Source organism: Cyrtonyx montezumae, unplaced genomic scaffold, assembly GCF_038088225.1.
Source record: "Cyrtonyx montezumae isolate F1298 unplaced genomic scaffold, pur_monq_1.0 scaffold_4, whole genome shotgun sequence".
In the NCBI taxonomy this organism is placed as follows: Eukaryota; Metazoa; Chordata; class Aves; order Galliformes; family Odontophoridae; genus Cyrtonyx; species Cyrtonyx montezumae.
In genome coordinates, this window is record NW_027072045.1 from 7,567,357 (window position 1) to 7,592,715 (window position 25,359).

Below are 25,359 nucleotides of genomic sequence, written 5' to 3' on the forward strand. Positions count from 1 at the left end.
GAAACTTCTCTATAATACTTCCAGTGAACGCCTCATATATTTTCCTTTGGTGAGATCAGGCCTGTAGTGCAAATTCTCAACCCAGAGTCAAAGAACACAAGTGCTTCTTCTCCATGTAGTACAACACATCTGTGTTCACAGGGTTGTTTGTACAGGTTTGACCCTTGAATTCTGGAAGTAAATCAGCAATAGAAAGGTAAGTTTCACTTTGCAGTTTCTCCCTCGGTGGTGCTGTTTCTTTATCTGCTTGACGTTTATGGTACTGAAGTATGTGGCTGCATGCAGGCACTTGTGTTATTTTAAGCATTTTAATAGAAATCATTCCAAAATGTTGGATCATGCGTAAAAAGCCATCCTACAACTCCCTAGAATAGCTAATCTGAAATTTTAAACGTTTCCCTGACAAAAAAAGGCATTGATTTAATGGTCAGTGTTAGTATAAAAACTTGCACTGTTTCACAATTCTTCCAGTATGTTCACTGAAATGTGACATTGTTGAATGGTTCTGTTTAACCTAGGCAATTAAAAGCATCTGAAGTTTTTATTTTACATTATATATTATGCTAGTTTTCATTATCACAAGAACCATTCCCTGCCCTGGATTTGGCGTTTCCATTCCTGGGATTCCACTCCTTGTTGGAGTAGATGTGTTAAAAATTATCTGTTGAAGCACTTCTATCTACTGAGCCTCATTTACTGCCTTGTACAAGTTAGGGCAAATCTGGGGATTGTTAAGCAAGCACGTGCTTCTGACAGTGCAACTGTTACGGCATTATGCATGGTTTTCGGCTCCTGTGTCTTTTTCCTACCTAATTTTGCACAAAGTATGAGGGGCATGCTGATGTTAAAACTCCAATCACGTCTCTGACATCCTCTTGCTTTTGTAGCTGCAGTTTCAAGAATGAACATCCCTACAGAGAATGAGTAAGTGCGTGGGCTGTGAACATGCTGATGCTGTTACGGGTTTGCAACGCAATGAGTTAGCCTTTATGCAGATAGTAACAGAACCTAAATAAACTGGCTTTCACTGCAGCTCGTAGGTGTGAGACACCTGTTCCCCCATGGGGCTCTGCTTTCTGGTCTCAGTGTCTATGCTGTTAAAGAGAGTAAAGGGTTGGTTTTATTTTTTTTCAAAAGTAAACTTTAGTTTCTGCATCTAACCACAAAAATAATGTGGATTGGAAGATGCTGGTGTTGGCATCACTGGGCTGTTACAGTTAATACTGTCCTGATTTGGAGCAGATGCTGATAGGCTCACAAAGCACAAGCAGAAGAGGAATGGCATTTGTACTGAATTCCTTTTTTGTCTGTCTCTTCTGGGGTCTGGTTTCAGTTGCCTGCTTTGCTGTAGGTATTCATGCGTCAGCCCCACGCTTGCTCTTATCCCTCCTTTCTGGTTTGTGTTTGTACTTCTACATACCTTCACCTATTTTTGTGGGTAGATTTGTCATCCACCTTCTTATTAGGACTATCATATATTCAGCCTTCATATGGGGGAAAATAATTCAGAATCCCAACTTGGGATGAAAGGTCTTGGTTGTTTTCTTTTATAATACTGAGAACAAAATAAATAAATAAGATGATTAATAATGAGATCAGATTTCTTAGATTGCCACAAGGGGCATATAGGCAGATGTGGAAAACCATTTAATTAAGAGGTTTGTGGGAAGATGTGTAGCAGGATATTTTCTCTTTCCTTTCTGTGATGGTTCCTTAGGGAAGGCTCTCTGATCACACTGGTTAAGTCCTCTGAGGGGCGCAGATGTGCTAAACCTCATTTCAGAGTTGGTGTAATTAATTAGGACTTAGGAAGTGACTCTGCTTTTCCTAATGGCAAAGTGAATATTTTCAATCTTTTAGCAGCATCAGAATTGTAAATACACAGGCAAAAAAGCCTGTTCTTTTAGTTAAAATTGTTGGCTCCAACTGAAGATGCTGTTTTTTAAAGTCAATGGATGAGGACCTGGGTACCCTGTGCAGTGGGTGGATGAGTCAGGTTGTGTTCACCTCCACATCCAATGGGTGGCACATGTCAACAGAAGTTACAGGTCTTACTAAAGCAAAATGGGCTTGTGAGCACCCTAGATGCACTTCCAGTTTGTCCATTGCTGACAGACTCGAAGCAGAAAGCAAAGCAAGCAAAAAGGGCATCAGTAGTGTGCCCAATTAGGGCCCAGAACGGTTTTCAAAGCCAACCACTCTAAAGAATCACTTTGTATTTTCTGTCAGGACTCTGTGCTCTGATTACGTATCTCCCCAATAGGCAGATAAATGAGCTAAAAGCAGTGCTGTTTGAACAGGGCAACAGGAGGAGAGAGGGAAGAGGGGGAAAGCAACTTGCTGAACATGCTGAGTCAGGCAATGACGCTGAAACTGGTTGTAATCAATGAAAACAGCCACAGCAAGCCTGTCCTTTCCTTCATGCAGAGCCCTTGGGTGCTGTTAGGGTAGAACTGCTGTGTGGAGCTGGTGGAAGCCTGGAGAACCTTGTGCTAACCCCAGCAGGCAGAGCCCTGCAACCCACATGTGCCTCCCATTCCCACTTCTTCATCTGAACCTTCACCCGCTGTCATACGGTGGCCCCTCATTATCGAATCTCCAACAAATACTTTGGCAGGGAAGAGGCTTTTCCACTCAGTCACATTTACATGTGCTGTGGTATCTCAGAGCAGATAGTGTCTTGTTTGTGCCAGTTCCCAGCAAGTGCTCACATAAGGAGTTTTAAAACAATTTGCTTTAAGTTTTTCTAATTGGCATTTGAATGCAACTCTATTCACCTTCCTTCTGTATGCTGTATTGACTGTTGTGGATCAGAGAGAGAATGCACTGTTTTAGGTAAAAAAAAAAAAAAGGTACAAATATTGCATGTGAGGAAAAGGTGACACAAGGACACGCATGTAAACAAAGGTGATGCTGGGGCTGAGCTCAGTGAGAAGGGCTGCTGATGAGCTCCTGCTCCCCCCTCCTGGGAGCCCACTGCTCTCCTCCATGGTTTTACTGCAGCTTCTTCATCATCTCCCCTGGGATAGGTAATTCCTGCCAGCAGAGAGAACCATCGGGCTGCGGGGCTGATCCTCAAGGCATGGCTGAGGCTCATGCCTCGTGGGACTGAAATGGGGCCCTGGCTTGTGGTGAGGGACACAGGGCTATTGCTGCCTCTGAAGCTGGACAGAGGCTTCTGTTTCTGGGTTTCTGCCCTGTGACAGCAAGTGCAGGAACCTTCTGTGAGCTCCCATACTCTGAAGGAATGGAATCTGCAGGACTTTGGCAGCACTCTTGGGGTGGGAGCCCTCTGAGAACCCATGGTCTTAGGCACCAGATGCTCAATCTCTCCATTTTAATCACTTAAAGAGTACTGGTGTCAACTAGAGATGCTAGCATGCTGCTAGAGTCCACTCCAGAGGCTCAGTGACTGAGAAGAGAGAACAGGAAAAGCAATGAAGGGCTTTGAGGTGCATCTGTAGTAAATACAGTAGTGGTGGGGCTTGCCAGAGCAGGTGAATATTTGAGAGCATTTCACACTGCACCATCCAATGAAGGGTGATGCTTAAATCAGTTAGGGAACTTTCGGGGATTTCACAGGAATGGAACTGAGTGACAAATGGCTTTTCAATGGAAGCCAGCAGATGTTACAGCTCTCATTTCCTGCTTTTATGCTTTCCAGTTTGCTCCCAGGATCTTTAACAAGTAGCCTGATTCTGATGCCCACTGGGGACAGAAAACACTGCTGTCTGCTGAGATTTGGCTGCAGCCCAGGCTGTCCTTTAGGAAGGAGCATCAGGAAGAGAAGGTACTCAGGAGCCAGACAGGCAGGATGGCTGCTCACTGAGAGGAAGGCTCAGGTTGTGCTCTCAGGTACCCCTCAATCTCCTATTTCCTTTACTCTTCTTGGAGGTTGCAGTACTGTGCAACAGGCCTGGGATCAAGTGCATTCTGTGTCAGAAGACCAGAGACCACAACCACCCAGAGATGCAGGAACACAGTGTGGGAGGACACTGATTACTGGCCATGGGTACGAAGCAGAGATGCACTGAAGTGGCCCAGGGCTGGCTAGGATCTACACCCTGCAGGGGGGCTGTGCTGGGCAGGAGCAGCCCTTTGCACACTTAGGCTGTATAAGTAGCACTAAAGCTTGTAGCAGCACCAAACAACTTGTTGCTCAGTAGTCCCTGGACAAAACAGTTGCTTACTGACTCTGTTCTGCAGGGGTATGTTGTGTTCCTTAATCCTGCTGCAATGCCAAAATCTCCCTGTGCTCTTTGTAGCCTTGTGCCTTCCTGCATCAGCAGGACTTGAGCAAGACAAGTACAAATGGATGGAAACGCTCATGGTGCCAGGAGCACAGAGCTGTTGAATTTAGTGATGTTTCATCATGCTGCCAGAGACTGGATGCAGTTTTACTCTGAGTTTTTCCAGTGCTTTAGCCACTCTTGAAGAACAGGTGCTGCCATCTGAAGCTAAGGAACAACCGTGAGCTGATACATTTTTCAATCACCAAATAGAACAAAAATGTATTTACAGCAGAGGACTCCCCTTTTTCCATCTCTGACTCTATTTTTGCTACCATCTCAGTGCTTTTAGCGACTCTTCGTGACTCAGTTTTCTTTCCTTTGTCTGTGCTTTCTCTCCATCTACCCTTCCCTTACTGGGGATTTCTCAGAAATGTTACTCTATCAGCGTTCACCTTTGTTCCTAGAAAAAGGAGCACAAGAACATTTGTTTGGAAGCAAGCTGACATCTGTGAAGAATGACATGGGCTTTGGACATGGAATGAAACTGGAAAGAGACAAATCAGAGGGCAGGAGGAAGTTCAAGGGCATTTAGCATGTAAATGGGGTTATTTTGGCAAAACGTGTCCTCGTGTGGAACGTGCCACTGTTCAGCTGAGGCTGCTAAGGACACAGAACTTGAAAACGAGTTCCTCTTTGGTAAAACCACCAAAGATGTACCACCTTTACGGCTGCTGCTGGTGTTGTCGGAGCAGCACTTGGAAGGACATAAGTCAACAGAGACAACTGCAGCAGCACAGGCACGCTGGGATGGGTGTGTCACAGAGCACTGCATGGATTTGGGAAGTTCAAGAGCCCAGAAATCCTGGGCAACTGTACAAGATTGTTGCAGTTTGCCAGACCAATATTTCCAGGTGGAAAGAGGCATGTCTGAGAAATGTGAATGTGCGAGGGGCTTTTCCAAACACAAGTTTCATGGCACGCTACTCATAATCTAGCACACAAGGCATATGTTCTAACTCTTCCAAGCTCTTTTTTTTTTTTTTTTCTGTTCTCATTTTTCTTCAGGGATTACAGGAGATGGAAGCTTAGATTGATTTGTTTTTCTCTTCTGGAGCAAGTGGGAATTTCACTTTTCAGAGGAACTTCTGCTATGTGGACAAAGGTCAGAATGTTTTTAAGTGGGAAGAGAAAGCAGCATCCTTTGTGCTCATCTGTCTGCTTTGGATTTTCAGGTGGATTTGGTTAGCTAGAGCACACACGAGGGAAGATATTCTCAACCCCATTTTATCTGGGAATGAACCAAACCAGGGAGAGCCTGGGGAGCCCTGCAGATGTCAGCTCTGCACCAATGCAGATGTTTGGCTTTGGTGGAAGATATGCTGAGCTTTTTGGGGAAGGACCCCTGCTGTGGGAGCCTGTGCCTGAAGAAGAGCTGGTCTGGCTGCCATTTTGGAGCGGGGAGGGTGAGACACTGCCAAGAAAACTGCTGCTGAGCATCCTCACTGCTGTCAGGCACAGAGATGCAATTTCTCTTTAGGTGCTTTTGCTGAATGAAAGATTCACATCAACCTTGGCTGCCCTCTCATTTTCTTTTAACGATGCAATAAATTAGTAAGTGATAAGGGACCAAAGGGAGCATTTGAAATTCCAGTGGCATTTCTAGGAATGGCCTGAGTTGCTCCAATTTCCTTGCAGCCTGTTGGCCAGCCTGCAGTAGAGAAGGGGCTGCCTGTGGAAAGCACGTACTGGGAAGGGCTGACCGTCCCTGGGAAGCAAACCAAAGCAGCGCTCAGCACAACTCGGATTACACTGTCAGCTTCCCAAACCCGAAGGTAGGTGGCCCTGTGGTTAAAGCTTTCTGCTGAGGATTCAATTTGTGCTCTCCTTCTAATGACCAAAGGAGCACCAGGGAGGAAGTATCCTTGTAAATATTAGCATACCCCTTAATGGGGCATGTTGTACTGGCCAAAGTTGTATGACTGAGGATTTCTGTTTGCTTGCTGCAACTGTCTGTGAGCAACACACAGCAGGATTGAGCTCCCTGTGGGAGCATCAGCTCTTGTTCACCCATGATTGTGCTGTCTCGCATTCCTGTTGGGCACTAGGGTTGTCTTCTCCATTGGAATCAAATGAGCACCCCAACACCTCCCTGTGGGAACTCAGAATCAGTCCTACATGCTGTGGCTGGGCACTGTACTGAGCAGAGCTTGTCTGTATCTCAGGTTGGGATGGACTCAGGCAGGTAGAACAGAACCTCTTCCTGGCTGGACTCATTCTACTGCTGCTCCTGTGCTCTCTGATTGATCTATGACCCTGACCCTGGTTCTCAGTCATGTTGCCCTCCAGGGGGGCTGTGTGGTCTATTTTGTGCTTTCTATATAATGAGTGTAATTTTATTTTTAACTTCATTAGATTATATTACTTTGGGGACTTACTGTTAATTTCTCTCTACTCCAAGTCTCACTTTTTTCCTGGACACATGCCACTTTTCTATTGGGGAAGGTACCAGAAATGTAGAAAGAGCATGATTCATATTTGGGAATTCAGGAGGAAATTAGCAGCCAGTAATAAGTGAGTGCAGCATGGGAATGTGCCATGAACTAACAGTCAGGGAGACAGCCTAAAGGCACAGGAATAAAGTACAACTGGTGAGGAGCACGTTAACCATTAGTTGATCATGGAGTCTGTGCTGTAGGCTATTTATAGGTTTTTGTCTCTTACACACTCAGTTTGAAGGCACAGAGTGATTCAAGCTTGCAGGTGTTGCAGCTTTTTTTCCATGCTCATAACTTTGTGCCCACTGGTGCAAAGAGAAGTCTTAGGATTTGCAGCCATCTGACTGTCCTTTACAGAGATGTGCTAGCCTGTGGGGTTTACTGAATTTCAGCTCGTGACCATTTAAACATCTGTGCCAGGAACCCTCCACAGGCCAGCAGCTGAGGCCGTTTCAGACAGCACAGATCATACTGCAACAAGAAGTTACAACAATATCTGCTTCCTTAAGTGCTTACACAGCACCTATAATATGCTACAGGTGAGCCTAAACGATTAGTATCTCTGTGTTAGTGGCGTGGGCTTATAGACAATCTTTTCAGGTCTTCTGGAATTAAATATGAGTGCTGGGCAATGCTGTGCATGTAGATATTTCTTTGCTATTGCTTCTAGAGGCAGTTTACCAGAATTTGATTGTTTGAAGAAAGGGGAAAAATGTTACAGAAAGTTGTTCTTGTTTTTGAAGATTAGGGTGTTTTTGTTTTGTTTTTTTTAACATGTTTGACCTATCCAGAAGTTACTGGGAAGTTATGGATTGCCCGTGGTGGATGAGGAGGGACCTTACTGGGAGAGAGTGAGGTAGCTAGGGAATAAAGTACATGCTGTGAAGTGGTAACACATTTATTAGTTACACATGCACAGGCAGCTTCAGCTTCATACATCCTACCAGAATTTACTGTACCCATGTAACTTCCGTGTTATGTGTCCAGCAAGTGTTGTGATTCAGACGTTGTGTAAATGTTCGTTTGCATTCAGTGTTGTGCAAATTGACATAATAATAAATTGCTGTAACACTTCAGTAACTGCTTATAGAAGTACAGAACTAAGTCTCTGGTTTTCTGGAATATTCTGGAATCCTTTTGTGCATGATATCTCTACTCAAAGCCCATTTTTATCCAAAAGTAACGTTCTCCTGTGGCTGAGAGGTGCTGTGTGTGTCACTCAAAGCAGCAATGTCGTATTCAAGTTCCAGGTTGGTGGGTTGTTTCTTCTCACCACCACATGTGGTTTGGAGCTCCTCTTTGTTCATCTCTTCTTGGAAATGATTCACATAAAGTCTCAGGAAGTTGCTTTAAGGCTCTCTCACCTCTTTGTTTGCTCATGACTGGAAAAGGAGGTATTTGTTTTGTTGGTCGATGTGAAAGGTTTTGGGAAATGTTTCCCAAAAATGTTAAAGAAAATGCACGGTGGCAAATAAAGCATTCCCCTTGCCCACTGCAAAAAGGGCAAGAAAAATCCTAATCATATAGAGATGCAAATTTTGGAACAAGGCAGGAGGGATTCAAGTTTTCTATTGTTCAGAAAAAGAGTTTCTGCAAACCTCAGGCAGGAAAGGTTAAGTGAGAATCATCAGTGGATAATTGTGACCTTACATGATTTGTGATTTTCTGGCCTAGAGGTTTGTCCTAGCAGGCAGATGGTTATGCAGCTGGAAGCAGCCCAGTATGGTGATGTCCTGGCCATCCCACCCCAAAGAGACTCCTTAGCAAGAAACAGAGTTGTTGAGTTCAGGAAAACAGCCCAGAACAAAGGTATCACTAGCAATTTTGGAGGAAGTCTCTGAAAGAATTACTTTTCTTCCATTCTCAGTCTCTTTTGATACAGAACTGGAATTTCCTTCTGTTTTAATGCAGAATTCAATACAAACAGTCCTTTGAGCAATGCTGAAACACATAGTAAAACATGATCCTTTGCTATCACGAGTAACAGACATATCACACCGATCTCAAATGCAGAGATAGAGAGAAATGTTCAGTGTGAAAATGAACATTTTGGATAGGAACAGAGTCTGAACTGGTTATACAGGTATTTTTGTTTCTTTTGAGTTACTGATGCTGTTTTCATCTCAAGCTGAATATAATTTTATAAAGGTTTTTTTTAATTTCAGGCTGGATTTTAATGCAAGTATCGAAGTCACCTGTGTCAAATTTGGTAGTGGAGTTAAGTGGCAGCAGAACTGATTTTAGTAAGTATAGTTCATTGATTTGGAGTAATTCAGCTGGAAGCCAGACAAATGTCTTCTTTTGGCCAAATCCACCTTGATAAAAGCTTAATTAAGTATGTTAATGACAGCAAAACTGGGCTTGCTAAACCCAATGGTTATTTTGGTACTCAAAAATGGTTAGTTTGTTACCATACTGTCGTACATTAATTGTATATATTTTTGTTTGTAAATACACATGTATATACATGCTGATGTGCACATATCCATATAGGATATGCTCTGTATCTATGAATTTCTGTGGTTGTAATGTAACACCAGAGGAGGCTCCCCTGAATCACTATGCACCACTTTACTAGTCTTCCATGACAGTTTCTCAGTTTCTCTTCTCAGAAAGTTTCTCTCTTTCTCAGTTCTCAAATTCTCAGTTTGCCTTTTCTGAAGCTGAGAGGAATCAAGGAGTAAGATGTTCCAAACATAGGTTGTTCCCACACTCCTGGCTGGTCCAAGAGTTAGGGTTAAGTCAATGTAACTCAGTGTCAGAAGGTGAGCAGAGGCATGAAACTGTACTTCCCACTGAATTGCGGGGTATATAAAGTGCAAAGGTTATGTAAATGATTTGACCTTCAGCCTTGCTCATGTATCAGAAATAGATACATACAGGAAAAACACTACCATTTGTGGCATCAAAACAAGATATTAAGGTATAAAATGAAATTGACATTTTCTGTTAATTGTCATTAACAACAAAGTCTGTCTGGCAGTTCTGGAAGGTACAGAATACATCTATGCACCACATACCCCATTCTTCTCCCTTTAGCACTTACTATGATGTTGATATTTTTTTTTCAGGAACATGAGCAGCCTTTAACATGGAAGGTATCTGAATGTGGAATCCTACATACAGTAAGTTTCACCTAAAAAGAAAAGGTAGGAGACGCTGCTGTGTAGATTGTTACTGATGACAGATATTTATGCTACTGTCTGACTTGTGTAGTATGTAAAGTAAGCTAAGTAAAAAACATCCTGGTTAGACAGATGAATGGTTTTTTTTCTTGTTGAAACTGGATTTCTTTACTTCAGATGGTAACAACATTTAAAGATCTCAAGTTTCTCAGCAAAATATAAAGATATTTGTGTATGGATCAAAGAGTTTCTGTATTGAAATGCAACCTGCAAGCTCGCTTTGTTTGAGGGGAGATTTTGCAGTTGAGCTCAAGTTTGAGGGAATATCATGGAGGAGCCTGGTTTTGTTTCCCCTGTTTATTTTCAAAATCTTAGCAGGGTACATCAGCAGCAGCAGATTATTGTGGCGTTAAGGTTATCACTTAGAGATCTCCCACATTTTTCCAAACAAAAAAAAGTGGTTAAGTAATATCAGGTAATGAGTTTGTGTAGTGCTTGATAAGCAACTGAAAGTGGGAATCTTGGTCTCTGCTCTCAATACCCCAAACTACTGTGAGAAACTGAACATGCATCGGTGGTGATCATTCATTTCCCAAAGTTTTCAATTCATAATCCATAGCCAAAAAATACCAACTAAATTTAATTTAAATTTTGGGTTGTGCAGACTCTTTCAGACCAAGACCTCAAACACAATAGTGCAGATCTTGCATTCCCTAAGTAGCACAGGACTGAGAAGTGCTACACTGAGTGATGCTGAGGGACTACTTGGTATGGAGATTATTCATACCACAGTCCAAACAGAATGGACTGATTTGAAGAAAGCCATTTGGAAGGCAAAAAACATCATGCTTTCTCATTTGGTGTAATTCATTTGACTGTCCCTTTGAGGTTAGCCAAGCATACCTCCTTTTGCGTGGACCTGCTGATGAACAAGGAAGCCTCCTCCATGTTCTGTGGGTGCAGACCATTCACAGCCACTATACGGTCTCCATGGTTAAATAAACATCCTAGTCGGCAAGGACCAGTCCACTGTGAGACACTAGTGTATTTGGAGGACAGACAACAAAGGAATCATATGGATATACAGTTACTGTTCACAGAAAACAGGACTGCATTTACGACATTGCCCTCTAGAAATGGCACATGGCTGAGTGACTTCTTGATGTTGTTAGCAAGTGAGATTGATGCTAGCAATGTCAGCAGTGGGGCTGGGGATTCCATTCTGAAAACAGGGGGCTAGACTTGGTGCAGGTCCATGCATGAGCTGCACGTTTGACAAAAATACATTTCCCAAGGCATTTTGAGAGGCTGAAATAAAAAATTCTACGTTTTATTTATGATACAATTGTGATGATCAGAGATCTATTGCTATCCTGACTGGACTTTTATGCTGCAAAACTCTGCATATGGATGTGTACACTTCTACTCCTGCACTGATTGTGTCACTCATTCACACTTGGCAGTCACCATCACACAATATCCAGGACTTACCATATTTGTCCTGCTGCTTCAGTAAGTTTTAGGTAACTGTTAATATCTGCCAGGGGTACCAAAATATCCAGCTCTTGCAGTTGTGTGTTATCTGTAACTTGACTGTGAGAGAAAACATCAGAGATCAGGCACCCTCTACCAGTACCTTAACTGAAACCCAAGGACATATGTCTTCTTTGCCTTCCCCATTTCTTGTTGGTCTTACCTGAGCAGTATAGACAACTGAACCACTGAAAGTGGTGATGAGTTTTGCCTTCTTTTGAGGAAAGGCTGCTGTGTGGTGCTTTCTGAGGCTTTTAGGTCACTGTTTGCTTTCAAGTTGCCTGGACTTGCACTGTTTTCCAGGCTTTTGGGAGGAGAAGGGAGCCTGTCATGTCTACGTGTTAGCCTAGTGAAAAAGAATGGTGACAAAAAATGAACTAGTTTAGCCATTCCAGGCACTCCTGCCGGATCAAATAGCTGTCAGTGAAGAAAAGAATAACAAGTTCTTGTATAATATCCAGTGGGCAAAATTACGGTTAAGTAAAATAAACTGTCCTTCTAAAAGCGGGCCATAAATCCTAAAATAAACCTTTTCAGTATTTAAAGGCTATTTATTAAGCCCCAAAACATTCCAGCTAACAAGATACTTTTACAAATAAACAAGTACAGATGGTTGCCCTTGGCTTTACCACCTTTTGTAGGGATGTGACGCTGTCCTCTGGCGGACACTGTGACTCAGATATACTTGAATACCTTTTATGTTATATGATAAGCCTTATAATGCCTGGAGACAACTCCCTCCTTCACCTCAAACAAAGTTTGAGTTAGTAGCATGTGGACTCCAATGGGATAGGCTTGTTACAATTGTACAGTGAACTCTTCCTCAAAGACTCCTAAAAATGCAGATGAACAGATTTATTGTAAACTGCCTCTTGGGCCTGCATTCCCTTTATGTGAGATAAGACTTGACTGTCTGTAGGTGGCAGGACATAGCCAGCAGCTATGGACAAGCCCATTGTCTCATCACTGGCATGCAGTTATGATGTAGGCACTCATTTTTTCAGCTTGCTGTGCTGTATTTTTACCAGTTGTGAAGTTTCCTGGTGATAGCACAACTGAGACAATGATCAGGTCTTTGTTTCTGACATACCACATACTACACCCTCCAAGTACACAGCATCAGATCTATACTTTGGGGAAATGGTAGGAAGGAGTTGACCTTAGGGCTAACATTGCCTCTTACTGGAAACACTAGAAGCTAATGCCACAAGTTTGAAGCCATTTTTAACTACCTAATGCAGACTGCTTTGCAGAAAACGTGTCTGAATTGTTGCTGGAATGTGGCTGAGGTATCTGAGCACAGTGGTGTGCTGTTTTCTCCTCAAGGCCTAGATAAAATATCAGTCAACAAAACCTGCTGTGCCTCTTTTCAGAGCCTGTCTAAATGCATGAGTTGAAATGTGAGCTTCAATTTCACTGTGATGAGTTTATTTCCACAAGTCAGTCTTGAACCTTCTGAACCAAGACAGAAGGAGAAACTCATTCAAACAAGATGCAGCCTTTAGGTAGTGCAATATAATTACTATAAGTAACAGCTTTAGCTATACCACTTGTAATTTGCAAAGCTTTAATGGAGATATTTAATGAAAAGTCAAACATTTTGATTTTCCAAAAGAATGGTCAGGTGCTACAAATGGGTGCCTGTGGAGGTGGTTGAGTCACCATCCCTGGAGGTGTTCAAGAAATGTTTAGGTGTTGTACTGGGATATGGTTTAGTAAATATTGGTGGTAGATGGACAGTTGGACTGGATGATCTTGGAGGTCTTTTACAACCTTGCTGATTCTGTGATTCTTTGTTACTTACAGTGACTTCATTGACACATATGCATTCTCCTTTACTGGCTTCCTTTGCCATGGCTTCTCTTGCACAGGGGTATCAGGCTCAGCAGTTGGATCAATCTCTGATATTTCACTATTGCTCTGTTAGAAACACATAACAATGTTAAGAAGTATTCTTGTTTGGTCTAGAGAAAAAACAATCTCAGTTTCCTTGTTTTGTTCAGTGCTTATGCTGTTTAAGACTATTAGCTAGTATGGCTTGTTTCTCTCAAATAACTAACTTCCCAGAAACTGTGAGCTAGAAATGTGGTTGAAACTTAGAAGCTCATGCTGTCTGGTATAATTGTATTATCTTTTAGGCTGGATCATAACCAGCTGTATTCTCATGTATGACCACTTAGAATTTGGTAATTTTAATTTAGGAAAGTCTTTCAGAAAGATAATGTATATGTATTAATTTATTTCATTTGAAGCACTTAGTTCATGTGATAAAATTAGGTTGTTAATGCTCTTCAAGACTTTGGAGAGAGGATGTGATTCCTGCAGAAGCCTGCCTGGCTTAATGACCTTCTCATGACCACTGACTGTATGGGAAACCCTGAGAAATGAGCCTCCCAAATTCAGTGCTAGTATTTATTTAAGATTACTGGTGTGATTCTTGCTGCTCTCTGTTTCACACTGAAATGTGCACATTAAAATGTTTCCTGGCATTTAAAAATTACTGCTTGGTTTTATGCTGCTTACTGATACTTCGACACGATTACATTTTAAAATAATGTGATTTAAAATAACACTAAAAATAATGTACAGTTAGTGCAGTTTTAATTTTTTACTAAAATAAACACTGATACAATTGACAGAAGTCATTTACAACAGTCAATCTGATGAATTTCAACAAAATCAGCAGTATGTTTTGTCAAAATGCCACTTTTTAGCAGGAAGACCCTTTGAATTTAGCATTTTTTTTCTTGTACATATTGAAGTTTTATTACCTACTGCTTTATCTACGTAATTCTTTGGCAAGGTATTAGTGGTTCCTCATACCAATTCCTCTTTGGGTCATTACATGTGTTTGTCTCCTTGGAGCTGTTAACAAAACAGAACTCACAACTTATAAATTACCTTTGCTAAAAGACTGCTGGGAGTTTGGTAATAAGGTTCTTCTTCCATTTTGAGGTCTTCGTTTGAATCTGATGACAGATTTTCCTCAGTCTTCCTCAGATTATTTTTCTGTTAAAAGAATACTTTTATTTGAATAGGTTCAATTGTATGGGTTGTTTAGCATGTATTTTTCCATTTATTAATGAATTCTCATAGGAAATGTAGGAAGATAAAAAGAGTCTGCTCAGTTTCTGTTAGGAACAGGTTAGTTAGTTCTGCTCTTGTATCTTTGTGCACATGCACAAAATTAAGCACTACTATTAGTATTTCTCCTAGATGAATTTGTGGTAACTAGGCAGTTGCAGTTGACTACACATTCAAAAACTGTTCTTCTGTTTAGAAGTCAAGTGGGCTGGATACTATGTGTATGATTCTGCATGTTTTTATGTGCTTGTGTGCAAAGGAGTTTTTATTTGTGTTATAGTACTTACGCTGGAAAAATATCTATGGGAAACTGGACTGGGAAATATTTGTCACTTTCAAGCACTCTTTAAATATTATCAAGTAAAGAATGCATTTGGGATTTTCCTGACTGATGAAAAGTCTGTTAACTCTCATTTCTAGAACGTAGCCCAGGGGGCTGAAGATCTGATACTGAATCCTTTAAGTCCTGAACAATATTCTTTCAGGTTCATAAATACTTGAAGTATTAAGTCTGTGGCTATTCGGTAAGTCAAGGAGCAATTAATCCATCCACAAACTTTACCTTTCTAAATACAAATTACTCATTTTTATGTGTCCTTGTAGCGAAGAGTACAGTAGTTAGTATTTTGCTGCCTCCCAATGCAATTCTCCCTTCCACATTTGTGATACAGCCAGTTTTAATCTTTCTACTTACATCTTAGTTTCCAAGGTGATCATTTTAATAATTGCTAAATATGCCACAGAATATATTACTGTTCTCAAGGTAAAGTAAATTAAACTAATTCGTCTCTTAGATGTAAAGAGAAGAAACTGACATTGAATAGAAATTAAAGATGATTGTGTTTTTGTTCTTTGTTGGTGTAAATGACATAAAAAGCAGCCCACGCTGCAGCAGGCAGAACAAATCAATGAATGGTCCTTCAAGATGTGTATAACAAAACTCCTTTGGGAAGAAAGACTGGCTCTGTGGTCATGATCTAAAGTCATGGACAAGTTTTCTAGTGATGTTTTGGGGGCTTTGGGTAGATCAAACATGCTAATGCTTGGGGAAAAGAGGAGGTGATGATAAGAATTGAGATCCTCCAGCTCCAAAGAAATCTCAGAGTAGACAGTACTCATCAGCTTCCCAAACTGAGCTTTTGATTGATGACAGTGGCCACTTTTGGCAAGTGTTTATATGCTGTCTGTCCATGTCATCATCACAGACTATGGGGACAATGGAAAATGCGTTATCCTAAACAAGTTGGATGACATCTATGTTCTTCTGTTTAGCTAACTTCAGTGTAAAGTTATTCTCAGTTGTACTGCTAAATGAGTTCTTTGTCTGTGTTGAACCACAGTGTGTTGAAAGTGGGTTATGGAGGAAATTTACTGTAGCAAAAAATACGATTGATGCTTGGAAATCAGCTGAGTAGTTATTAGTTTTGGGCTCCTCAGGGAAAAGGGCTAAAAGTTACATGCTGCCCTGAATTTCTCTTCCAAAAAATCATGTCCAGCATGTTTTGGAGCCAGGCTCTTGACTAGTATGTCTGGGTACCTGCAAATTTTGGATTTTAAAAGCTGCATGTGAAAATAGGTAGTACTCAGTTGCTGAGTCAGATGTGGTTTGGTAGTTTTAAAACATGAGTTGAAAGGGAACTAGATTCTCAAGGCTTTCCTGGGTAGTTAGATCCCTGCCTGCGTGACTAAACTTAGCTGATACCAGGAAGCCTGTTTGCATGAACAATGGCTTCTGACCAGTTTTCAAGATCATGACCTGGATGACAGAACTGCCAATAAAAAGCAAAACTAATCAGACACTAGAAATGAAGAGTCATACTTGTAACAGGAAGTAAACACAAAGGCTTGATCTGGAAGTCAGCTGTCTGGACATCACTGAGCAGAGAATAGATCCAGAGACGTTAGCGGATGTTAAACTTATGAGTCAAGTGTAATATTTTTATCAAATGCAGAAACAGTTTTGCTCCTTGTTAGCTGTATGGCAAAGTTATTTATTCTAACACATGCTGAAACAGTATAGGCTTCCTGCTACTCCCTCTGCTTCAGGCCAAACAGAACAGGAAAATCCAAATTCCTTATCATTGAACGTTCCTTGTCAGCCTGTCCTACTCTGACCAGCTACATACAATACATGTTCTCTGAGTCAGTGTGAGTATAAAGGATTATTGAATAAGACAGAAATGACATGTGTAGGAAAGAAGCAGAAAGAGAGCCTTGGTATGCATCCAAGAGTAGCAGTAGCTCAAGTAGCAGTAGCTCAAGTCAAACTAAGGGCCAACACAGTGCATTTCAGAGCTCAGACTCATGAGTGATTGCACTTTCACAAATTACAGTGCCTCAGCTGAACTATTGTGAGAACCCATGGCATTACAGTGTAATTTCAGTTATTTTAACTTCAGTCCACTAAATCAAACTGTATTATATCATGCTTGCTGCCAGCCTGTACAAATAGATGGTGATTGCAGCGTGTGACTTGCTGTCCTGTTAGCTGTCCTGTGATAGCAGAATGGATTTTTTTCCCTGTATCTCAGCTCCTCCAGTTCATAGTCCAGTGCATAAACTGCCAATAAGGATAGCTTTATTCACAATGGCCTAACTGCATATTGGTGTGGTTGTGCTGCCAGTTCTGTCAGCTGCTGTAAAGTAACCTGGGATAGAGTGTGGCCGACAACCCTCTGAAAATGCTGCAGATTTTAGTTCAGAGAACATAGCTCAGAACACTTTGCCAATAATAAATGGTAGCACTCGTTGTTGTATCTTTTTAAATAATTCCTGCCAGATATGGAAGCTAAATTACTGAAAGTCATATTTATAAGGATACAGCGTCAGCTTTAAGGTGTACTTCAGTCTGGTTTCATTTTGTAGCTCTGTTACTCTGATTCAACTACTACTTGCAGAGGCTACAGAAGGAAGCCATTTAGAGGAGTGTGGCACAGCTGAGAAATATGACAGAAAGGCAGTGCAGTTTGAGTTGTCTTCTATCAAACTTGAGAGAGCTGCCTCAGGTTGCAATCACTGCATGAAAACTCTGAGGATCTGCCTCCAAGAAACAAAGGGTATTTCAAGCAAGTTCTCAGGTTATTTTCAGTGCTAAATGAGACTACTGATAAGCTACATATAAGAAACCCTTATAATAACGACCAGGTCAGCATGTTGGGAAAGTAGGTGAATAATCTATAGCTACAGATAGTCAGGTCACGTGAGAGCCAGTAGTTGCTTGTCCAGACTAAGCAAGTCAAGAACAGTTTTATTTGTTGTGCTCACCAGGCTTGGAAAAACTCCTTGTGGTGAGTCACTCTGAGCCTGATGAGGGCCAGGATCTGAATTTGGCCTGTTCTTATCTTCTGAGGAACCATCGTCCTATATACAGAAGAAAAAATGTTGACTCCTAAAGATACACTGGTGATTCTTTACCTGCATTCAGCTTCCTCCATCAGAGCTATTTGCACATGACTTTGAGACAACAGAAACCAACACCTCCTTGGCAGTTATTCATTTTGACACCAAAGAACTAAGACTTTCTATTTAAGTGTTGAGGGAGATTATCTGAAAGACTCAGACATCAAGAAGTGTGGGCTGCAGTGGACAGCACCCACTAGACTTTAGAGCTCAGAGAGAAAAAGAACAGCACGAGCACAGAACAGGAAGAATGTGGCTAGCAACTGTTGAAGCAACCATCACATGTCTTTGCCAAGGCATGTCAGAGCTAATCTGCAGCTATTTTATGCCAGCCAACTTTTTCCAGTCAGACCATACCACCTAGGCACCCACTGCATGAGCTCTGAAGAACTTTTGTTTGAAACAAGCAACTACATAAATCAGATTTCACAGTAACTCCTGGCAGTAAACTTATTGTTAAGGATGGGTAATCCATTTACCTTCAGGTAGCTTTGTCTTCCCAGGGAATTGGTAGTATCTATAGAATTTGAGAACAATGGCATAGAGAAGGACCGGCCTTTGACTTCTGAATTTGCAAGATCTTGGTTCTAGGAAAAAGATGACAGAAACGTAAGACAGGCCTGAAGGGCTGGAGCTTGAGTTGGCAGGATCTCCAGCTGGTTCACAGCACTGACAGACTAGATGTGTATCACTTTGTTAAACAGCATGTAAATATATCCAGAAAGTACACAGTAAGAATTACACACCAGTTTTCATCCTGATGCATCAAAGGTGCAATTCGTTGTAGCTCTACGTCAATCACTTCCTAATTTCCACGTGTGTTGCTTTTCAAAGAGACGCTTTCAGCATAAGAACAATCCATACACAGACTGTGCAATGTCTGCTTAGTGCGTAAGAGCCCAGAGTACAGGACTTATATGGAAAATTAATTTCTGATTAACCAGAGCAAGGGACAGCTGACAAGGCTAAAATCAGAGATTTTCTTGCTTTTGCATAGAATTCTAATGAGATAACAAATTTGTTTCTTTCTAAAATCAGGTATAGCAATATGTCACCTGAGGGCAGCATCCACCTCTTTTGGCCTCCCTGATGGAAGATATGGCAGTGACCCAGTCCTCTATTTCCAGCCTGTGGGTTAGAACAATAGAAATCAACTCCTACTCCCAGGTAAAACACAGGGAAAACCCATTTGCTCACCTACTTCCTCTCACGATCCTAAAATAATGCTTTTTGAACTCAACAGGGAAATTCTGCACCTTCCTTCTGGAGGTGGATTGAAAAAATCTGTCCTCAGAGATGTGCAGCCCAGGCCCAGGAGGCATGGAAAGGTTTCTGTAGGGGAAGTGCAAGGTGCTTTCTGCTTCATTCTCTGTGTGTAGTGTTGCTCTGCTGAGTCTTACCCTAAAGATGGGGCTTAGGAATGCAAGCAGGGTGGGAAACTTGTGAAAGCATGCTAAATCTCTGTTAATGTGCCTTGAGTGGGTTTCATTGGATTAATTCTGCAACACTTCCTACAGAGCCTGGCTGTGAGAGCAGTGCTGTGGGTGAAGGCGTGAAGTGGAATGCTCAAGTGGCACACAGGTATGTGTTTTGCTTATGTGCTTATCACCGTTTCACATATCAGGTGCTCCTCTGCCTTAGGGCAGAAAAACCCCGTCATGCTTGTAGCTGGGAAAGTGAAGAGAAGTGGGAAGCTGCGGTGGAGAAGTGCTGGGCCAAATGTCCTGCCTCACTGAGCTGACCACCTGGGCTGCAGCAATTCCTGCCCTGCTGCAGGCTGGGTTGTGGTGAGCAGAGAGCAAGGGTGGTAGGCCCTGAGCGACTCCTCTTGAGATCAGCATTCTCTCCCAGCTGGTTCAGCTGTCTGTAACAGTAGGAAATTAACCCAGGCATGGGAAAAGTAGCATAGAAGTGAGCAACTTTTCTGTGGATCATCCAGCTTGAGCCACTTTGGCATGGGTTGCTGAGACACAGGAAGAGGTGGGAACTGCTGCTCAGAGGTGCAGGGGAGCAGGATCATGCCCGCGGTATCAGCTTGTCTCTCTCAGCTTACCTATTCTTCCCAATGAGGTAGTAACATCTGTTTTCAGTAGTGATGGACATCACCTCTTCAGGAAAGCATCCAAACATCTTCCTCACCATTACCATTATTTCAGAATTGCTTACACCAGTTTCTACGCTGAGGATCCTGATAAGACAAGCACATGAAACATTCCTAGTCAAGTATAAATGCATGCAAATATAGCCACATTATATTTACATGTATATATAGGTGTGTTTTGTTCTAAGCTTAGCATAGCATGGCAATATCTATGTGGAAAAAAAGGTGAATATTTTTCCACAGGGAAATTTCTTAATAAATGCAATAATACAGAACATCTGGCATGCAAACAAAGAAATAAAATCTAATTTTACAAAGACTCACATCCAGATTTTAGAACCTGATTTCTGAACAGTGCGGCTGTTGGTCTAGCACAGAATTTTGAGACAAAATGATAGAAACAAAATAAAAATCCATGGGATTCACTCCAGAACAAAATATTTGATTTGAAACCAATCATATATTAAGTGTTTTAATCAAATGGATCTGGAATAGACAAGCTGTGTACTTAACATACACTACTTTCAAGGAGCAACAGTAATGATGATAATGATGTGACTGTGTGCTTCTGAGCAAGCTGGAAATGTTCCAGATATGTTATAATGTAAATCCTTTTAATGGAAGAAGCACAACACCAATGTGATTCCAGCAAACTCTTTACAACTCTAGGAGCCTCGGAGTCAAACTCCAAGCCTAATCTGTAGAATTTCTTTGTTTCTTTGTCAGGGTGAAGTCCTTTCTATGTGGCTTATACCATAGGCAACAAGATAAGGTGGTAGCCTAAAGCCCCTGACAGACTCGCTGCTGCCTACAATGGACACTGTGCTTAGAGGAATCAAGGACCAACCCAAATGAGGCAAGCAGAGCATCTTTTTGGCAGAGTGAGAGGCACCCTGCCATCTGCAAGGTGAGAAAGTTTGTGTGTCTGCTCAGCTACAAGTTGCATAGACTATCCTCACTTTTGTGTGAGTGTGAAAAGCAGTATTTTCCAAGAAAATACCTTCTCCTGTAGGAATACAGCCTTTGTGGTCATAGAGCCAACGTATCTGCTTTGCAGGTGCATCACCACAATTGCTCACATAAATTCCATCAAAGCATTTAGGATTTTTACTCCTTCACACATGATACACTATAAGTTGTACCTAAGGCCTACAAGAGCCCAAGGAACTCTTTCCTTGTCTTCAATGGGATTTGCTCAAGAACCTAAATCAAGTGTCTGAGCAACTAGTAGTGAATTCAAACAGGTGAAAGAAGATTTAAAATAAAAAAATGATGTATTTGAGTTACATACTGATCAACAGCAATGGAGCCTTTCATGCTCATTCCTTTTAGGTACTTCAGGATGTAATCACCCTTGTTGGATTTGGACAGGATGAAATAACGCCTTTTCCAGGAATTCTGCCGAAGAGAAAGTCATTTGTCTCTCGTTAAAACTCATGGTAGCAGAAATATCTCATCTCTCGTGAGAGACTGCTGGAATATGACTGATCTGTGTTCATGTACCTTCGAGTTGAAAAGATGAAGAGGTGGTGACTTGATGAAGAATCCGTGCTTGAAAACTCCACCCTCAGAGCAAAATGAGTTTTGAGCTTCTACTAATCAAAGGGAAATGAATGGCACTGTTACTCCATTTGTTGTCAATTAATCTCTTAAAAGAACCTCCTTGAACTGAAAATTGTTGCTGAGCACTTGGTTTCTGAGCTTAAATGACCATAAAGCACATCCAATTAGAGAAGAGAAACACAAATCAAAGCTATAAAATGCAGGGCTGGGCCCTGCTTCCATAGTGTCACTGTTACTGCTGACAAGTGTCCAAAGCTGTCAGCAAATGGTAGAGATAGTGTACTACGTTGAAGGAGGTGGCCCATAAGATATCATGAAGCTCTGACTTATCTAAAGTTCTTATTTAACTTCTGGGGTCTGGTCTTAACTCTCTCATTAGCGAGCTGGAAGGCAGTAAATGAAATTTACCCCAGTGAAATCTGTAGATGACATTCAGTATGGACAGGCTGCAAATACCTTAAATGATAACTTAAACTGCAGATCATGATGCAGAAACTGGATGAAGTCTGACAGGGAAATACAGGCTAAAAGCTTAGGGTTAAAAATGCGTGAATGTATTTGTTTGTGACCCTACATATTCTATCCACAGCTGTAGCGTAACATTCATGTTTCCTAACCACTGGTGGGTTTCTGATCAAAATCTCTGTCTTACTAACACCCAGTGAAAGGAGTGGTGGTCTCATTCAATTTTTTTTTAAGCCGTAAGCCTGATATGAGAAATTAATTCTTTTAAAGAATCCAATGACTGAAGAAAGGGCAGCCAACCTCCAACAGCCTAGTGCAAGTTCTGGGAAAGGTGGCAATACATCAACACCCAACTTCGTGGAGAGAAACACTTGGTTCTGAGATCCCATTTAATACTGACTTCAGTGGAGGTAAGACTTCATTGTTAGTGTCTTAGAGCTACTGACATATCTTCCAGTTCCCAGTTAATTTTTAAGGATTTTAGTGTTTTTAGAAATGTCAGTCCAATCTGTGTGTCAGGTACAAGAAAGATTCTATTGTAATGGGAAATGCTGCATTTAGGACAGATTCTTTAAGGAAGCGAGCAGAGGAGTAAAATTATCACAGTACACTGTCCTCACTATTTAAAATAAAATCCTTGGCAGCCAGAGGCAAAAGAGAGTAGTATCAAATTTTGAAAATAATGTTTTGCAACCTGATTCAATCCTTACCACTAACAAATCTTAGTAAATGAAATTTTGTACCTTCAGAATTTTTTCTAGAAGCCATCCTTGTTCTTTTTTACTGAGATGGGACAGATAAAACCTTGAAGCTACTTCCTTTCACTCATTCCTGCTGAGCAACATTTCACTGCATGCACCATTGCCTGAGAAAAGAACAAATATCTCAGCAATGTTTGTTTTCATAGTGACGGTTAAACTACATGGAATTAAACATAGAGAAATTCCCTAAGGAACTACAGATACAATAAAGAGTATTATTCATTTAAATATATTGCTCTCCATAATAAAATAATCAATTACAAAATTATCTATTATATGCTATGGCGTTACATTTATTCTTAAATCGTAGCTGTAAAATGCATTACAAATTTCATTAACTTACATAATTCAGAGGGATGATTTGCTCAGGATGTGAAGAGACCTGCCCACAGAAATGCATTTTGCTCCTTCCTTTGCAGTAGCCACCCCAGCTGTACCCTAGGAGCATTGGGCTTCCAGGCAACACCCCGCTGTAATAGAATGACCATTGCTGGAAAACTCTATAGAGCGTTTATGCTTTTTGTAGGGAAATCAGTACCATTTTGCCTCCTTTGGAGATCTTGGCTGTACAAAAGCTGAGGCAGACTGTTAGAAAATTTACTGCCTAGGTTTTTTGTCTATTGCATACCAAAAAAACCCAAAAAACAAAAACAAACAAACAAAAAAATTATGTGCAGATGTTTTCAGTTTTGTAAATAAAGTCAAATGTTTAATGTGAGTAGTGGAGGGACACATTTGGGGTTGCAGTGAAAGTAATATTCCTCCCAGCATGACTGATAAAACCACTATGACTGCAAGTGATACACTTCTCCAAACAGCTTTCCAAGAGCTTGTAACAGGATAAAAGTCTCATCTAGGTTTTGGTAAAAGTTAAGATTTTCAGGTTGAAAGACAAGAACCCGTGAGATTACAGCAAGCTTTTCATCACTGCTGCCTCACTGCATTTTGGAAAAAAAAAAAAGTTTCAAGTGTTGTTTAATCATTTTTTCACTTCAATAAAAGCAACCTTCTAAACATGTTGTGTTTAATTCAGAACAAACAGTGCCAAATCTGTGGTTATACCCCAAATTTTTGTATGCCAGACACAGAGATTTGATTGATTTCAGCCTTTTGGAAATGCAGCAAGGCACTATATACAAAATGCAAATGAAGTGCGCAAATGAGTAAGATATGCAATTATAAACCTTCAAAAATATAGTATCAAGATAAGGAGAACAAACTGTGTTAATACTTACAGGCAAACTTCTGTACACTGTAGAAGGTCTTAGAGAAATACACCATTAAACATTTCCAGGTTTCCTGGATTGTTTTCTATGGCAAAAGGCGAGGTGTCCTCACCCTGCACTGTGACTGCTGACTGCTCACTTATAGCTGATGTCTAAACACAAACACCCTGAAATATGACCCATGAGGAAATTCCAGTTTCTGCCTGGAGAGTCAAGTTAAAGACTGTTCTGAATGGGGAAACCCAGATTAATATTCACTTACAAACAATTAAAACATATTCCTGTTTGAGGCAGCCATGAGCATCTCCCAGGCAGAAAAAAGCCTGGAGATACTTTTTTTTTTTTTTTTAACTGGTTTCTAATTAGCTTCCCCCCCCCCTTTTTTTTTTTTTTCCCTAGAGCTGTGCCTGAGAGATCATATCCACTCATAACTGGGAGAGAAAGTAATATTAAGAGCCATAAAAAGATCATGTAGTGCCATAAAATGTTTAGATTACTAAACAACAACAACAAAAACCACAAGGTGGAACGGGCTTTCTTACCCTACCTATGTCATAACTGTACCTTCATTGCAGGGTCAATGTCTGTCCTGGTTATAGGTGGCTTTCTGCATTCTCTCCAGAGACATCTGGTATATCATTAATGACAATGATTTTCAACTGTTCAGCTATTCCTGCTAGTAAAAGAAGTGCTTTTAGACAGAAAAGAGTTTTAAATATGAATGGGAAATAAAATAAAATGCCCTGCAGCTTATAAGTCACAATTCAGTTATCTGGCATTGCTCAAGTAACAGGGTCAGGATTCCTTACTCTGAATGTGTTTGAGCAAGCTAAATAATATTAATGCTTCTTTGATGTGATCTAAAGTAATGCTCCATCTAGCAGAGCCACAAGCCCCTGCACAAGGGAATTATGTTCTTCTCTCTTTGAGTACTACTCAAAGTTATCTTTCCAGGTTGCTTTCTCTCTGGCATTGTCTTCATGTATTTTATGCCTGATCTTTGTATGCTTCACATACTGGACAAGCCTAAAGGTTGCTTAAGATTCAGCCTTTATTTCTTCCCTTCTCTGTAAATCAGTTTCTAGAATTGCTTTGCTTCTTTATTCTATGTTATCATGTTTTTACCAGGAAACCTTTGGTCAAGGAGAGATATCTTAAGAACCGATAATACCTATTTGTTTGACACATTAGAGAGCTGAAGAGCTTCAGATAACATTACTGTTTTGCCTTTCTTCTTAGAGAGACAGCTACTGCTTCACCTGTTAGTTGGCAGTTCCCAAGCTATCCGTATTTAGTGTCCATAAGAGTAAATGCACAAGATCTGGTAAAGACCCACTCTGTCCACACTTTATTTAACTTAAGACATACATCACGT

At 41.1% G+C, this 25,359-nt stretch overlaps 1 protein-coding gene across 6 annotated transcripts; it reads right to left on the reverse strand.

Annotated features, from left to right (window-relative positions):
• Positions 1-8,398: 8,398 nt before the first annotated feature.
• On the reverse strand, positions 8,399-24,233 carry PLEKHS1 (pleckstrin homology domain containing S1). 6 transcript variants are annotated; one of them, XM_065746192.1, is made up of 15 exons: positions 23,102-23,202; positions 22,741-22,862; positions 21,473-21,564; positions 21,261-21,367; positions 19,922-20,056; positions 18,924-18,996; positions 18,348-18,455; positions 17,734-17,829; positions 14,287-14,394; positions 13,190-13,305; positions 11,549-11,731; positions 11,344-11,445; positions 10,756-10,891; positions 9,748-9,863; positions 8,399-8,668 (listed from the first exon to the last, which is right to left on the reverse strand). In XM_065746192.1, the coding sequence occupies exons 2-14, from the start codon at positions 22,763-22,765 to the stop codon at positions 9,795-9,797; spliced, it is 1,350 nt and encodes a 449-aa protein (XP_065602264.1). In that variant the 5' UTR covers positions 22,766-22,862; positions 23,102-23,202; the 3' UTR covers positions 8,399-8,668; positions 9,748-9,794. The 6 variants fall into 6 exon arrangements, with proteins under 6 accessions (XP_065602264.1, XP_065602265.1, XP_065602266.1 ...); XM_065746193.1 differs by lacking the exons at positions 8,399-8,668; positions 23,102-23,202 and adding an exon at positions 23,994-24,233 and having other exon boundaries at positions 9,386-9,863; XM_065746194.1 differs by lacking the exon at positions 8,399-8,668 and having other exon boundaries at positions 9,386-9,863; positions 21,473-21,561.
• Between the last annotated feature and the right edge of the window lie 1,126 nt (positions 24,234-25,359).

Coding starts and splice junctions, on each gene's coding strand:
- PLEKHS1 (XM_065746192.1), bottom strand. CDS start 22,765: ATGGCTTCTAGAAAAAATTCTGAAG. Junction 21,565..22,740: donor TTCTAGAAAAAATTCTGAAG/GTACAAAATTTC, acceptor CCCTTTGATTAG/TAGAAGCTCAAAACTCATTT. Junction 14,395..17,733: donor AAGGAGTTTTTCCAAGCCTG/GTGAGCACAACA, acceptor TTCTTTTAACAG/AAAAATAATCTGAGGAAGAC.